The 15,936-nt window shown below is 35.8% G+C and overlaps 1 protein-coding gene across 1 annotated transcript in view; it reads left to right on the forward strand.

The window, feature by feature from the left end:
* Positions 1–15,936, forward strand: part of LOC138714649 (uncharacterized) — an 80,652-nt gene that overhangs the window by 40,600 nt on the left and 24,116 nt on the right. Inside the window, exon 2 of the mRNA XM_069846705.1 lies at positions 9,497–11,953. Within this exon, the coding sequence (XP_069702806.1) occupies positions 9,646–11,949 (2,304 nt within the window). The 5' untranslated portion in view covers positions 9,497–9,645 and the 3' untranslated portion in view covers positions 11,950–11,953. The remainder of the gene's footprint in view (positions 1–9,496; positions 11,954–15,936) is intronic.

The raw sequence follows: 15,936 nt of genomic DNA on the forward strand, positions 1-15,936 counted from the left end.
TTAGGATTCCGTACTTACGTAAAATTATGAAGTATGTGTTGCCACAAAATAGATTTAAGAATTTCGACGAAATTGCGCACTTTATAATTTCATGTTCTCTACTTTTCAGTGTACTGATAAAACTTAATGTTACGTAAAATAATATTAACATTTGAACAGACATGTCTAATTGACACGAGAGGACAACTTTATAATTTTACAGGATTGGTATTTTTAATCATTAGGTCAAATGCTGTGAAGAGTTATGATAAACTACAATTTATATTTCTTCGTATATCGCGATTTTAATATCAATAAAGTTAATTCTGAGATTTCTACCTTTTTTTATATTTGTTAATATTCAGTGTACTCAGGATAATTGTATTAACTATTAACTAATATTTACATAGTTGAATTATAAAATTGTTAAATGCGGTAATTCTTAAAAAATACTGCAATTGTATTAACTTCACCCATTAACGGAATTTTTTATCTTCACTTTTTCCACTTTTTTTACCTAATTTGGTACAAATACATCATAATTTAACCAAAATAATAGTTTTTTTATTTTTAACAATGTAGTATAATAGATACAGAATACTTACTTACTTACTGGCTTTTAAGGAACCCGGAGGTTCATTGCCGCCCTCACATAAGCCTGCCCTGGTCACTATCCTGAGCAAGATTAATCCATTCTCTATCATCATATCCCACCTCCCTCAAATCCATTTTAATATTATCGTCCCATTTACGTCTCGGCCTCCCTAAAGGTCTTTTTCCCTCCAGCCTCCCAACTAACACTCTATATGCATTTCTGGATTCGCCCATACGTGCTACATGCTCTGCCCACCTCAAACGTGTGGATTTAATGTTCCTAATTATGTCAGGTGAAGAATACAATGCGTGCAGTTCTGATAATGGTACATAGGCCTAATAGATAATAGATACATAATATCGTACGAAATGGAAATTTGTCCTTTGAAGAGGTGGAAAAATTCAAATGTCTTGCAGCAACAGTAACAAATATAAACCACACTCGGGAGGAAATTAAACGAGAATAAATATGGGAAATGCCTGTTATCATTCTGTTGAGAAGCTTTTATCACCCAGTCTGCTCTCAAAAAAGCTGAAAGTTAGAATTTATAAAACAGTTATATTACCGGTTGTTCTTTATGATTGTGAAACTTGAACTCTCACTGAGAGAGGAACAGAGGTTAAGGGTGTTTGAGAATAAGATGCTTGGAAAAATATTTGGGGCTAAGAGGGATGAAGTTATATGAGAATGTGTGCAGTTCTGCGTTGTGTAACTTTCTCTATTCTCCTGTAACTTCATCCCTCTTAGCCCCAAATATTTTCCTGAGAACCTTATTCTCAAACACCCTTAACGTATGTTCCTCTCTCGAAGTGAGAGTTCAAGTTTCACAACCATAAAGAACAACCGGTAATATAACTGTTTTATAAATTCTAACTTTCAGATTTTTTGACAGCAGACTGGATGATAAAAGCTTCTCAACCAAATAATAATAGGCATTTCCCTTATTCAATCTGTGTTTAATTTCCTTCCGAGTATCATTTATATTTGTTACTGTTGCTCCAAGATATTTGAACTTCTCCTCCTCTTCGAAAGATACATTTTCAATTTTTATATTTCCATTTCATACAATATTCTGGTCACGAGACATAATCATATACTTTGTCTTTTCAGGATTTACTTCCAAACCTATCTCTTTACTTGCTTCCAGTAAAATCCCCGTGTTTTCCCTAATCGTTTGTGTTGTTAACTTTTTATCTTCTTAAAAAGGATTTATTAATGAAATAATGAATAATTAAAAGGTGTAGGCTATATTAACAACTAGGCTACTCTTTCAGAGGTAACCTATGGATTTTGAGTTTAAAGTATGAACGTTACAATAGTAAGCATGTACTTATTTGCTCTTCTATTTTGTAAGTAATTGTAATTTATTTTATCCTTGCATTTGTTTACACGTCAGATTTTATCTGTGCATTATGCTTATTTCCTTTTTTATTACGGGTGTCCATTAGTTGATTTATATATTAGTTATGAAGATAAATGTACAAAGTGTCCAATCAATTATAGGCCTATTTCAAGCTAACACTCCTTTTTTTAATTAGGAAAAGTAAATTTCATTCAATTGTTACTCCATTTGTGTAGTCAGAAAATGTCATCAGAGTTCTTGTATGGTGAAGTGCGCCTGGTGTTCTGTCTAGCCTGCAAAACATTAGGAGTAACTGCTTGAAAGTTGGATATTCGGTCGGATGTTCAACATCACTGTTTTCCGGCCGGTGGAATATAAACCGGTTGTAAGTGCTGTTCTGCAACACTCTAATAGGAATGCTACCATTGCCAGCTGTAGAAACACTTACTTGTGGAAGGGGATGTTTTTCACAACTTGCAAAATAGTCACTATCTGCTTTCAAAGAAATGACTCCATGAACTTTCACACAATTGCAAACCTGTGCATCACTTAATCGTTATATGCAGAATGTCGAAAGAAAATGTGTTGAGCGGTTTGGGAAAGAAAACACTGTGCCTCATCTTGCATCAGAATGCGAGTTTGGCGGTAGAAATATGTGCCATTCGGTAAAATGAAAAGTGCTACGTATTACAGTACAGTAGAACTTCTATTATCCGTGGTAATGAAGGGGGTAGACTGAATGGTTAGTCGAAAAGATCAGTTAATCTGTACCTTAAAATATATGCATGAATTAAGAGCATACTAGTTTCGGAATTTGACACTCCTACTATACTGCAACCATCGCGGTCTAAGGCATCCTGCCTAGGACTCACGTTACGGAATGCGCGCTGGTTCAAGTCCTCATGGGGGAAGACATTTTCTCATGAAATTTCGGCCAGTGTATGGGACCAGTGCCCACCCAGCATCGTGATGCACTTCGGGAGCTACGATAGGTAGCGAAATCCGATTGCGAATACCAGCTATAATGGCTGGGGGGATCATCATGCTAACCGCACAATACCTCCATTCTGGTTGGATGATCGTCCACCTCTGCTTCGGCATGTGGGCGTGAGGCTAGCAGCCGGCTGGTCGGTCTAGGCCCTTCACAGGCTGTAGCGCCACATATTATATGTACTGCAACCAATGGTGTCTTTATACTACACTATACAATATGCTGGTTATTATAACTAATGAAAACATAAAAACAGTGAAATACAGTAATACGTATACTTTATTCTTGTTTCATTTTACTAAATCGTGCACATTTTTACTGCTGCTCTCGTATTCTTATGTGAGATAAGTCATCGTTTTTCCTTTCCCAAACCGATAACACATTTGCTTTTGATATTTTGCACAGCCTGATTAAATTATGCACTAGTTTTCAATTGTGTGGAAGTTCTTGAAATGATTTCTTTGAAAGGAGATAGTGACTATTTTACAAGTTGTGAAAAACATCCTCTCTCAAAAGTAAGTGTTTCTGTTGCTGGTAATGGTAGGATTCCTACTACACACTGTGTAATGGTAAAGGCTAATAATCCTCTGTACCAAAAATGCATAGTAACATAATATACTCTACTTCGTATTTTTCTGCAGCAAAAAGAAAAAAAAAAAAAAAACAAGAGAAAGACAGTCGGATAATCCACTATTCGGTTAATAGGGTGATGGACAATCAAGGTTCTACTGTATTTCACAGTTTTTATTAGTATTGTATAGTGTAGTGTGTACTGTATGAAGACACCGCTGGTTGCAGTATTGTAGGAGTTTCAAATTACGAAACTATTATGCACTTAATCTATGAACACATTTTATAGTACAGATTATCCGATTTTTCCAGTCCAGCCCCTTCATTACCAGAGATACTAGAGGTTCTACTGTATTTTATTAAGTGGAAGTTGTTGGTTCTTGTTCCTTAATTTTAGGTTATCTTTGATAAAATATGGTAGCCTATATAATGTAATATACTTCAAATCGTATCTTTTGTCACAGATCTTTGATCAAATATTTTATCATATTCTTTGTCAAAGAACTATGATAGTGTAATACCAGCCTTAGAATTTGTATACACTGAACATATTAGAGAGAATGAAACGAGTGGGATGCCTGTAGCCTTATTGATACATGAGTCATCAGAGATGACACAATGTTGAAAGTTATTTTCAGGGACATTTCCTCTTAATCCCTTCAGTTTTCCTTGTTACTGTTCACATTCATCAGCGATTTCATGCATGATATTTTTTGCCACTATAAATATTTCATTTTTTATTAAAAAAAGTATTCATTTAATCATAAAACTCATGTGCTGTTTTGTTAACTACAGTGTATAGAATATGCAGTAATTTTTTTTTTTTCGTAGCATCAAAATTGCAAGAGCCTTTACACTTCGAACCTCACAAAATTTATTTATTTATTTATATATTTAACCTGGTAGAGATAAGGCCATCAGGCCTTCTCTTCCCCTCTACCAGGGGATTATAACTACAATATTCAGAATACAATTACAATTAATATTAAATTTACAAATACAATAAAAATCAAAGTACTAAAGATTAACTGATTAATGTATTTATTTACACTGCAAGTGGGCAAGCACCCAGTGGCAGTGGTATATACAATATTAACAATACACAATAAAATGATAAGCAATACACAATAAAATTTACAATACACAATACTATTTTACAACACATATACAATTTTATACACAATACAATTTAACACAATAATAATAAAACATAAAATAAAATACCTAATTTTACAATACAACCTACATAATTATGTATAGGCCCTACATTTCACTGACACTACAGAACACATTTCATTGACGCTATAAATTATCACTGATCGGAACTGTTCACTGCACTGTAAAACCATAACTTCACTGACTCACCTCGCTTCACTGATACAACAGTTCAAATAAGTCAAATAATTACATCCTTGTGCATACTTATAAACAGAACTACATTTAAACTAAACATTTCTAGTCTAAGGCACTCTTACACTCTATTTTTAAATAATTTACAATTCAAACCAAGGAAGTAAACTCGTCAGGCTAGATAAATACATGTCACCTTAAAAAATTAAATGTTGAATGTCACCTTAATTTTAATTTGCACTTTATACACAACTTTTTAAGTTATTCTTGAATCTCCTTAAGGAAGGACAGCCCTCAAAGACCGCTGCAGGTAGGTCATTCCAATCATTTATAGTTCTATTTAAAAATGAGAATTTACCTACATCCGTTTTCTGTTTCCTACATTTGATTTTAAAATCATGATCGTTCCTACCATAGTACGTTGGCTTTTTTAACCGAGTCGTTATGTCTACCCATGCTTTCTGAAAAATTTCACGACCTCGAGCTGGATTCGAAACTGCGACAAAAAGCTAGACAAAAAGATTAACTGATTAATAAAAGCTAGACAGTTTATTGTAAAAGTTAAGAAGAGAGAAGCATTTCTTTTATTGATTAAGTAAAAATTAAACCTACTCTATGCAGTAAGAAAATGCTTAATAAACTTGCTTTTGAACGCTACTAAATTCCGACAGTCTCTGATGTCACTGGGTAGGGTATTCCACAAGCGCAAGAGCGAGATTGTGTATGATGATGAATACGATGATGTCTTATGTGTTGGTATGGCTAGTATGCGGCTGTTTTGCATGCGTGTGAAGAGATTATGATATGATGACAGGTAACTGAAACAGGAGTCAAGGTAGGTAGGTGTAGAAGTGTGAAGGACTTGGAAAAGGAGAACAAGAGAATGAAAATTTCTACGTTCGTTAAGCCGTAGCCAGTTTAGAGTTTCGAAGGATGGGGTAATGTGGTCAGCGCAATGGACATCGCAGACGAAGTGAACACAAGAATTATGAACACGTTGTAATTTTTGTGCTGAAGAAAAGAAGTGTGAGAAAACAGCTTGTAAAATTTGCATGGAATTGAAGTTCAAGGGTGCAGCCATTTATGTATTGCGTAATTTTTATGCTTTCGAGTGCCGCAGAGCATTGAAACTTGCTTGACATATAAATAAGAGATTGCTGATTCATTTTTTTTTTTTACAAGAAAAGGAAAATGCGATTTTTGACTGAAAATTACGAAAATTTCACCAGACATCACCGGTAATGCAACATACTGTAGTATGTAAGTTTCAGTTCTGTAAAGCACTCAGAGTTTGCACATGCAGGCAGTGGTGATAGTGAGGGAGGGCACAGAAACCAGAAAATGTTCACCGGAACTGAATGTACAATTTTAAATTGTTATATTTAATGACACTCGTAACTGCCGAGGTTATATCAGTGTCGCCGGTGTGCCGTAATTTTGTCCCGCAGGAGTTCTTTTACATGCCAGTAAATCTGTTGACATGAGCCTGTCGCATTTAAGCACACTTAACACCATCGACCTGAGCTGGGATCAAACATGCAGAAGGCAGCACTCTACCATCTGCAGCATCCAAGCTGACCGACTTATTTTACTACAGTGTATATTGTATAATACAGGGTGAATCGTAAGTAATGTAATTAATTTCAGTAGGTTATTATTTGAAGTATTTCAAACAAAAACGTTTAATACAATGTTGCTGGTTTTTGCTTCTTTTACTTACTTACTTACTTACAAAAGGCTTTTAAGGAACCCGAAGGTTCATTGCCGCCCTCACATAAGCCCGCCATCGGTTCCTATTCTGTGCAAGATTAATCCAGTCTCTATCATCACACCCCACCTCCCTCAAATCCATTTTAATATTATCTTCCCATCTACATCTCGGCCTCCCTAAAGGTCTTTTTCCCTCCGGTCTCCCAACTAACACTCTATATGCATTTCTGGATTCGCCCATACGTGCTACATGCCCTGCCCATCTCAAACGTCTGGATTTTAAGTTCCTAATTATGTCAGGTGAAGAATACAATGCGTGCAGTTCTCTGTTGTGTAACTTTCTCCAATCTCCTGTAACTTCATCCCGCTTAGCCCCAAATATTTTCCTAAGCACCTTATTCTCAAACACCCTTAACCTATGTTCTCTCTCAGAGTGAGAGTCCAAGTTTCACAACCATACAGAACAACCGGTAATATAACTGTTTTATAATTTTTTTTTTATGAAAACCATTGATAGAATTTCCAATATGCCCAGTCAATTTAAGAGAACAGTGTATTATGATAAAAAATGATTGTAAGAATTGTAATTTTCTCCTTTAAATGTGAAGAAATTTGATTGGAACAAATGTAAGATTGTAAAATTCCTTTGCAGAATGAAAAGTTACATTTATTCAGATCAAATTTCTGCACATTTAAAGGACATTCTTTCAATCATTTATTATCATAATACACTGCTCTCTTAAATTGACTGAGCATATTAGAAATTATATCAATGGCATATTTTTACCTCGAAAAGGAAGAAAAAAAGTAACAATATTGTATTTAACTTATATTTCAAAGAATAACCCCCTGAAATTAATGACATTACTTACAGTTCACTATATGTGTAGCTTAATATCAAAGACGGACATCTGTCGTCTCCATAGTTTTGATCTAGAGGCAGTTTTTTAATTCACAGTGTTCTTTGTAATATTTAACTCAATTTATTTTATAAATGTAGTGTTACAGTTTGCATATGGTTTCACTATAACTGGAAAGAGCATGAAAAATTGTGCAAAAAACCACAGCTATCTAAATTTCGATTGAGGTCAGATGTCCGTCTTTGATATTAAGCTACTCTATATATACAGCACCTTTTTTTCAGCTGGAACGGTCCGGAATGCGTTCTGGTAAACTTTTTGCCATTACAAATTCCAACAAGATATATTTTATAAGCGAAATTGAAAATTAAAATTGCTACCACTGCTGAGTCCAAGAGTTTACATTTTCTCATTAATATCGTTGGTGCAAAAGTAACTCATGCAATCTAGTGCTGCCATCTTCCGTTATTGATCCTGAAACTATACCTCGAAATCGCAAAATTTCCATTATGCTTAAAATCGATGAGCTCCGTTTGGAACTTATTGTAATATAGGGTATGTAGGCCTAATATTTTTAAACCTACGTTTTTGTTGTATAATGTGATCAAGTGATAGAGTTCCGGTAAACTTTTTTCCAGAAAAAAAGCACTATCTTTTTATACAGATTTTTGAAAAATAACATATATCTCCTTAAAACTAAAATTTATAAATTGAGTCAAAATGTTTTAACTTCGGGATTATATTTTTGTGCAAATTAAATGATCTCATTTATACATTTGACTTTTGAATAATGGTTTAAGAAAAATTAAATGGTAATACCATTAGAAATATGATAAAGCAACTGAGTTATTGCAAAAGGCGTAATAGTAATATGCGTTACAAGAGCGGTATGTTGAAGTTTTCATGTTCGAGGAAAAGTTTGAAAAAGCATAGTTGAGCTTTTTTAATTTCCGAGAATTGAAAGAAAACATACCGCTCGTGTATCGTACATTATTTTGTGTGAAGATAGTTTATTACATACCTGAAAGAGGAATTTCTAATTAGTTGCAATGAAATCTCCATCTTGGTTTCTGTTCAATGACGGAAAATTTGCAAAACAAAAATATCTATCTACAACATTGTTGCTTTAAAATGTTTTCTGTGTTTACTATACTCCAGCAGGCCGTGATATACATCTGTCTTTCCCCCCCCCCCCCCAGTAAAACAAACGTCTTCCTTAATGTTACATGCATCACAAATGCAGTAACTTTAGTGGAGTTGTAGAGTTTACTTAATTTTTGCAAATATTTAAAAACAATAATTAACAGTGCAGTTTAGGTGAAATTGCAGTGGTAAGTTTCCAATTTATAATCGTTACTATATTGAACGTCTCTAAAAATAGTATGTTAAAAGCCTAAAGCAGTAAAATCAATATGTCACTTAAGCGGTAAGAAGAGGGAAATTGTTGTGTGTGTTAGGTTGGGAATACTGAACGTGAAATTTTAGACTTCCCGCGAATTGGTTTTGTGCGGAAACCAAGCAAATACTCACGATCTCGCACAAAATGTATTATGAGAAATTGTGTGTGAATTTTATCGCACTCATCTTCAATATAAAAGTTAATTGTTCGAAATGTTTATATATATATATCCAATGCCACCAGGTTGTCTTTTCGACATTTCTGGTCTTCTCTCCTAGCCGTGGCTTAGTTGTAACCCACTTCTGAGGTTGGGGCGCCTGGAAGGCAGAGTTACATTACCCCGATGATGTGATAGGATGATTATGAGAATGTGGTGCCAGGAGAGGTCTTAAATCTAAACTTAACCTAAATTCCAGACCATGGACGAACACAGGAATAATCCCCTTTAAGGAAAAATTCCTGTGCTCTAACCGGGAATCGAACCTGGGACCTCATGAACTATAGCCAGAAACTCTGACCGCTAGACCATGAGGCTGGTCAAGTGTTCAGAATGTAAGGATATTCGTAATGGAGAATAAGTTATATGAGCAGAACTACTAACATGCTGTGTGAACCAGGCACATCAAGATCAACCAGTACTGACATTTAGTTTGTTCTTATGTTACAAGTAATTTTAATATTGAACCATTTCTTTTTTCAGGGTTGGTGTGTTTCTAAGAGGACGGCTGTTAAACACCATGCAACAACACTTATTCTGAAGCTGGACTGTGATATTAGGAAGAGAACAACTTCGCAAGAATGCATTATTAATTGCAAGTAAATTCTGAACTTCTTTGCAATTGAACCAAAATGTCATTCAGTAAGGAATCTATGGAGCCTTCTGCCCCGGCTTCATTTCTAGATATTCCATTCAAGAAGAGGAAAGATTCCAGATTGTGTGATGAAAATGATGAGAATGTGAACGGAATAAAGAAGAGGAAGGATTCAAATGAGAGTGATCTGAATGTGAAAAATGAGGGACATTTATTTACGGGCACATTGCAGTCTGCGGTAGGAGGAGTTGCAGATCACCCATCAGAGAACAATAGAGCTGCTGGTGATGAAGGGTACAATCCATTTTTAATACGTGATGGTGTTTCACAAATAATGAAAACATATCTGGAACCTGTTCCTAGTTGTTCATCTCAGACTAGAATATCTACAACACCTTTGCCAACACCTTACAGGTCTGAGTCCTGGAATAAACTATTAAGCCCTACTAATTCCTTTGATTTTCTGTGTAATGGACGATCTTTTGAAGACAGAACTGCATATGGTCGAACAGACAGAACTGCATATGGTCAAACTAGGTTTAATTCAGGTTTGACGGTTCCCAACATAGTCTCTAATGGAGTGCTTTCAGATGACGAAAGTAATATGTCAGGATCTAACTACATTTCAGAATTGGATGCTATACGTTCAGGACAAGCAGGTGGTAGCTCAGTGTTACCAAGAGAAAATCCTTTACATGTAAGAACCACTGGTTTTGATTTAAGTGATGACAAGACACTGAATCTGTCGCAGCGAAGTACTTATGTCAGTCCTGAATGCTTTAGAAAGGTACCCAGGGTCTTTGGAGGGGTAGGTTATCGTACACAGGCCGATGTTCCTCAACAAGCCCTTCCAGATTGGCAGAATATGAGTACAGCCTTGCCAGACATTCAGAAGATGTCTAGAGAGAAAGAAAACAAAGCTGTGTGTCACCCAAGCGCTGCTCATTCATTACATGCAGTGGACGTTGAACCATCACCAAGTTCCTCATCCACAGTACCAGAAAATATTGGATGGAAAGATAATGTGCCTTCCAAATGTTTAATCACAGGAAGAAACTTCTACATATTGGATACACTACTAGCGAGAGAAAAAGGATGTCAGAAACCCCAGAATCTGTCACAAGAGATGAGGAAAGAAGTTGTCAATATTGATGCTTGTACAAGTCAAGAGCGTGATTATCCGATGCCGTGTGAATTTCAACAGCATCCCAGAGTCACTATGAGGATGAAGATTCCAAGTACAGGAATGGACAGAGATAAAATGGAGAACACAAGGAAATGGATACTGGCAACTCAGGGGGGTTCTGAGATAATAAGATGCACAGATTTAGATTTTACTAAATATAGCAGAACTTTTCCACACCGAAGATTGGATCATGCTGATGAAGATGATGACGATGACGACGATGATGATGACGACGACGACGATGACACAAATGACACTGATGTCATTGAAATACCCAGATACGGAGAAAATAGGGAAAAGCCAGCAGAACGTGGACCAAGAAATGAAATGCTGAATTTATTTCCGCATACACATGAATGTAATTTAGCACGAAGTGGTGTGATAAAGAAGATATCCAAGGCAATTTCAGAGACACAGCCCGACGTTCAGCAGCCAAGTTCCAGTAGGTCAACTGTTCCTAATGTTATTTCTCCACCTTATGGAAATGTCACTGGAGTGCGACATCATTTGGAGCCTGAAAGGACGAGGAGAACCCAGTTACACGTACCTCCAGTTCCTTTGATTCCAGTCCCTTTGAGGATGTTTGAATCATTCCCAAAATTGCCACCACCTCCCATGTGCTTCCGACATCCTTCTAACAACCGTGATATTCCAGTCAGGTCCTCGTATCCGAATGGAAATGGTGATACAGTACCGAAGTCTGAGAACCAGACTAGACGTGAAGCTGTGGCAGACGTCTTTCATAAAGTGATATCAATTTACAGGCCTGATGCAAATAGGGGAGGCACCCTTTCAGGTGAATCAACTAATATGAGAGAGATGCCATTACGACTGAAACATACTGTAGAGAGAATCGGCAAGATTGCTTCTTCAAATGCAGCATCAGGATCATCACTTATGGAAAAGGAGAAACCTTGTAAAAAAGAGGCGTGTGTAACCAATGAGGATGAACCAGCACAGCCTGACATTGGCCGGCCAGAATGTGCAGTCTGTCTGGATACTCTGAGCAGCAAACGGGGTATCTCTTCTACAGTGTGTGGCCATGTTTACTGCACAAAATGCATCAACGAAGTGCTAGAGAAGAAGAAGGAATGCCCAACTTGCCGCAAGCATCTTGATGCATCAGAAGTACATCCATTATTCCTGTTTACCTAGACATGTAAGTATCATTGAAATAGTATACAGTAGAATTTGGTTATAACGACATCCAAGGGACCTTAAAAATTATGTTGTTATAAACGAATGTCGTAGTAACTGAGATTCATATTATCAGTCTAATGAGGTGGAAAATGAAAAATTACAAATTGAAATAGGCTTATTTCAGATTTATGTATTCACTTGTGTAAGCCTACCATGAACTTAATAAAATACAGTATTTTGTATTAAAATAGTTTGTTCAGTACTCACCAAACTTTTTTTACTTAGGAGTCAAGTAATCAGTCATTTTACTCTGTTGTCTCCTACTTGCCGAATACACACTTTCTAAATTATGTTCTACGAGTATGTTCATTATTTCAGTTACAATTTCACTGCTCTCTCTACCCTAGTTTTGATCCATTCCGTTCAAATGCAGCAACAATTTTATCCTTGCTTTTCCAAATGATTTGGACTGTGGAATTAATTAGGCCAAACCCACGATAGATGTAAGCTTTTTTAATTCCATTCTCAATTTGATGAATTTCTTCAACTTTTTCTTCCAACGTTAAAACTTTTCTTTTAGTGCCATACTGCGTTAAAATGCGTGCACTTAGTGAAAACTTCCTGTCGAAACTGACCTCACACAGATACCGTTAATACCGCATGAATTTGGATACATTACAATGGGATGGGGAACCTGCCTGTCTTCCAGAAATCTATGACAGAAGGAGAGGGTAAAGAATATGCCAGGTTACTAGATTTCAACAAAATATTTCTTAGTGGTTCTTATAAAATCGTATTTCAAACTGAAGTTGAAAATGACGTTATATGCGAGATAGATGCATATACGTTTGTCGTATTAAGCAAGGTAGAAAAGCATATATGTCTTATGGGGAATTAGTTGGAACCACGGAATATTTGACGTTATAGGCGAGGTTTCGTACAAAACGAGGTCGCTATAACCAAGTTCTACTGTATATACAGGGTGTATCAAAAACAAACCGACAAATTAATTGTGGCAATAGCCTCAGATTATAGAAATATTCCATTGAAAACACCACACTCCTATTTTAAATTTTTTCAACTTATCATTCCGTGAATTTGTTGAAGTCCAGTTGAAGGTTCGACAATCTCTGAAAGGCCGAATGAAGGGGAAGGTATATTTATTTCTAGAGAAGACATTCCCGATTTTTTTTTTTTTTCTTTTCACTCAAATTATGTCCACTTTTTTAAAAGGTTAAATTATTCAAACTCAGTCTAACTCAAAATGATTAGGCAGTGTATGAATTGCTGTTCTCTGATTCTGTGGTAAATTAGAAGCTGAACATGCTAGGTAGTAAACAAATTTACAACAAATATGATGTACACAAACACGCTGTCTATTAATATTTCTTTTATATCTCAAGAACTATTTGAGTTAGGAGATTGAGATCCTTTGCTTTCGCGTTTCCTTCAATTAAAAACAACCCAGAAAATTTTGTCGGTTTATTTTTTAGACACTTTTTTTTATGTTAATAGTTGAGAGTCCATGTTTAACTAGATAGAATCTATTTGCAGAATTGGCTTGGCAATTTCTGGAGCTCGTATTCTTATGTGATAACTGTTTATTTTGTAAATATGTAGGAAAAATCTACCAAATATTAGTATTAAAGAAATTAATCATTTTATCATGACAGTTACAGCTTTGGAACATTTATTTTGAGTGATTGCATCATTCTTGAGATTTTGCAATTATATGAAAATGATAAAATTTCAAATGTCATCTCTATATTTTGATACTTAAATTTGAAAGAGTATTCATTTGTTCATACATCTTTGTTTTTTATTGTCTCCTAGCAACCTGGATTATTATTATTATTATTTTCAGTTGGTTTGAGGATGAAAACAGTTTATTGGGTAATTTCCTAAATTTAATTAATTACTTACTTACTTACTTACAAATGGCTTTTAAGGAACCCGAAGGTTCATTGCCGCCCTCACATAAGCCCGCCAGCGGTCCCTATCCTGTGCAAGATTAATCCAGTCTCTATCATCATATCCCACCTCCCTCAAATCCATTTTAATATTATCCTCCCATCTACGTCTCGGCCTCCCTAAAGGTCTTTTTCCCTCCGGTCTCCCAACTAACACTCTATATGCATTTCTGGATTCGCCCATACGTGCTACATGCCCTGCCCATCTCAAACGTCTGGATTTAATGTTCCTAATTATGTCAGGTGAAGAATACAATGCGTGCAGTTCTGTGTTGTGTAACTTTCTCCATTCTCCTGTAACTTCATCCCGCTTAGCCCCAAATATTTTCCTAAGCACCTTATTCTCAAACACCCTGAACCTATGTTCCTCTCTCAGAGTGAGAGTCCAAGTTTCACAACCATACAGAAGAACCGGTAATATAACTGTTTTATAAATTCTAACTTTCAGATTTTTGGACAGCAGACTGGATGATAAGAGCTTCTCAACCGAATAATAACACGCATTTCCCATATTTATTCTGTGTTTGATTTCCTCCCGAGTGTCATTTATATTTGTTACTGTTGCTCCAAGATATTTGAATTTTTCCACCTCTTCGAAGGATAAATCTCCAATTTTTATATTTCCATTTCGTACAATATTCTGGTCACGAGACATAATCATATACTTTGTCTTTTCGGGATTTACTTCCAAACCGATCGCTCTACTTGCTTCAAGTAAAATTTCCGTGTTTTCCCTAATCGTTTGTGTATTTTCTCCTAACATATTCACGTCATCCGCATAGACAAGAAGCTGATGTAACCCGTTCAATTCCAAACCCTGCCTGTTATCCTGAACTTTCCTAATAGCATATTCAAGCGCGAAGTTAAAAAGTAAAGGTGATAGTGCATCTCCCTGCTTTAGCCCGCAGTGAATTGGAAAAGCATCAGATAGAAACTGACCTATACGGACTCTGCTGTATGTTTCACTGAGACACATTTTAATTAATCGAACTAGTTTCTTGGGAATACCAAATTCAATAAGAATATCATATAATACTTCCCTCTTAACCGAGTCATATGCCTTTTTGAAATCTATGAATAACTGATGTACTGTACCCTTATACTCCCATTTTTTCTCCATTATCTGTCGAATACAAAAAATCTGATCAATAGTCGATCTATTACGCCGAAAACTGCACTGATGATCCCCAATAATTTCATCTACATACGGAGTTAATCTTCTCAAAAGAATATTGGACAAAATTTTGTACGACGTCAACAAAAGTGATATTCCTCGAAAGTTACCACAGTTGGTTTTGTCCCCCTTTTTAAAAATAGGCACAATTATGGACTCCTTCCATTGTTCTGGTACAATTTCCTTTTCCCAAATAGCAAGTACAAGTTTATAAATTTCGCTATATAATGCACTTCCACCCTCTTGTATTAATTCTGCTGGAATTTGGTCGATACCTGGAGACTTGTACTTTTTCAGATTTTCTATCGCAATTTCGACTTCTGAAAGTGTGGGTTCGGGTATAAATGGCTCAGCAGTTTGTATTTCAATTTCGTCCCGATCATTTCTATTTGGCCTATGTACATTTAGTAGTTGCGCAAAATTTAATTAATTACATTTACTAAATTAGATATTCAAAATGTGCTCCATTGTTGGCTAGACAGTAATACGGCCCATTTTGGAACTCCCCTACATAGCAATGTCATACAGGGATGGCGCCAATAGGAGGGCTTTGGTGGGCAAAGATATCCGAGATGGTGAGAAGACGACGACTTGATTGGCACCCAGCTTTGCCTTTAATATTTTCTACTTTATTTTGCACGCCCAAAATTTACTTATTGTAGCTTTTTTTGCAAATAAAATTATTTTTTGCCAAAGTATTCAACATTTTTTAAACAAAAATAGTAAACCCTTATTTAGTATTAACCCCCATTTAAGGTTAATTATTCTATGTCCCCAGAAAAATGTTAAATACGGGTTGGAAATGAAAGCCCTCTGTACACTTCAAAAGAATTGGTACAGTTTGACATTATTATTTAA

The sequence above is a fragment of the Periplaneta americana genome, chromosome 15, assembly GCF_040183065.1.
Source record: "Periplaneta americana isolate PAMFEO1 chromosome 15, P.americana_PAMFEO1_priV1, whole genome shotgun sequence".
Lineage (NCBI taxonomy): Eukaryota > Metazoa > Arthropoda > Insecta > Blattodea > Blattidae > Periplaneta > Periplaneta americana.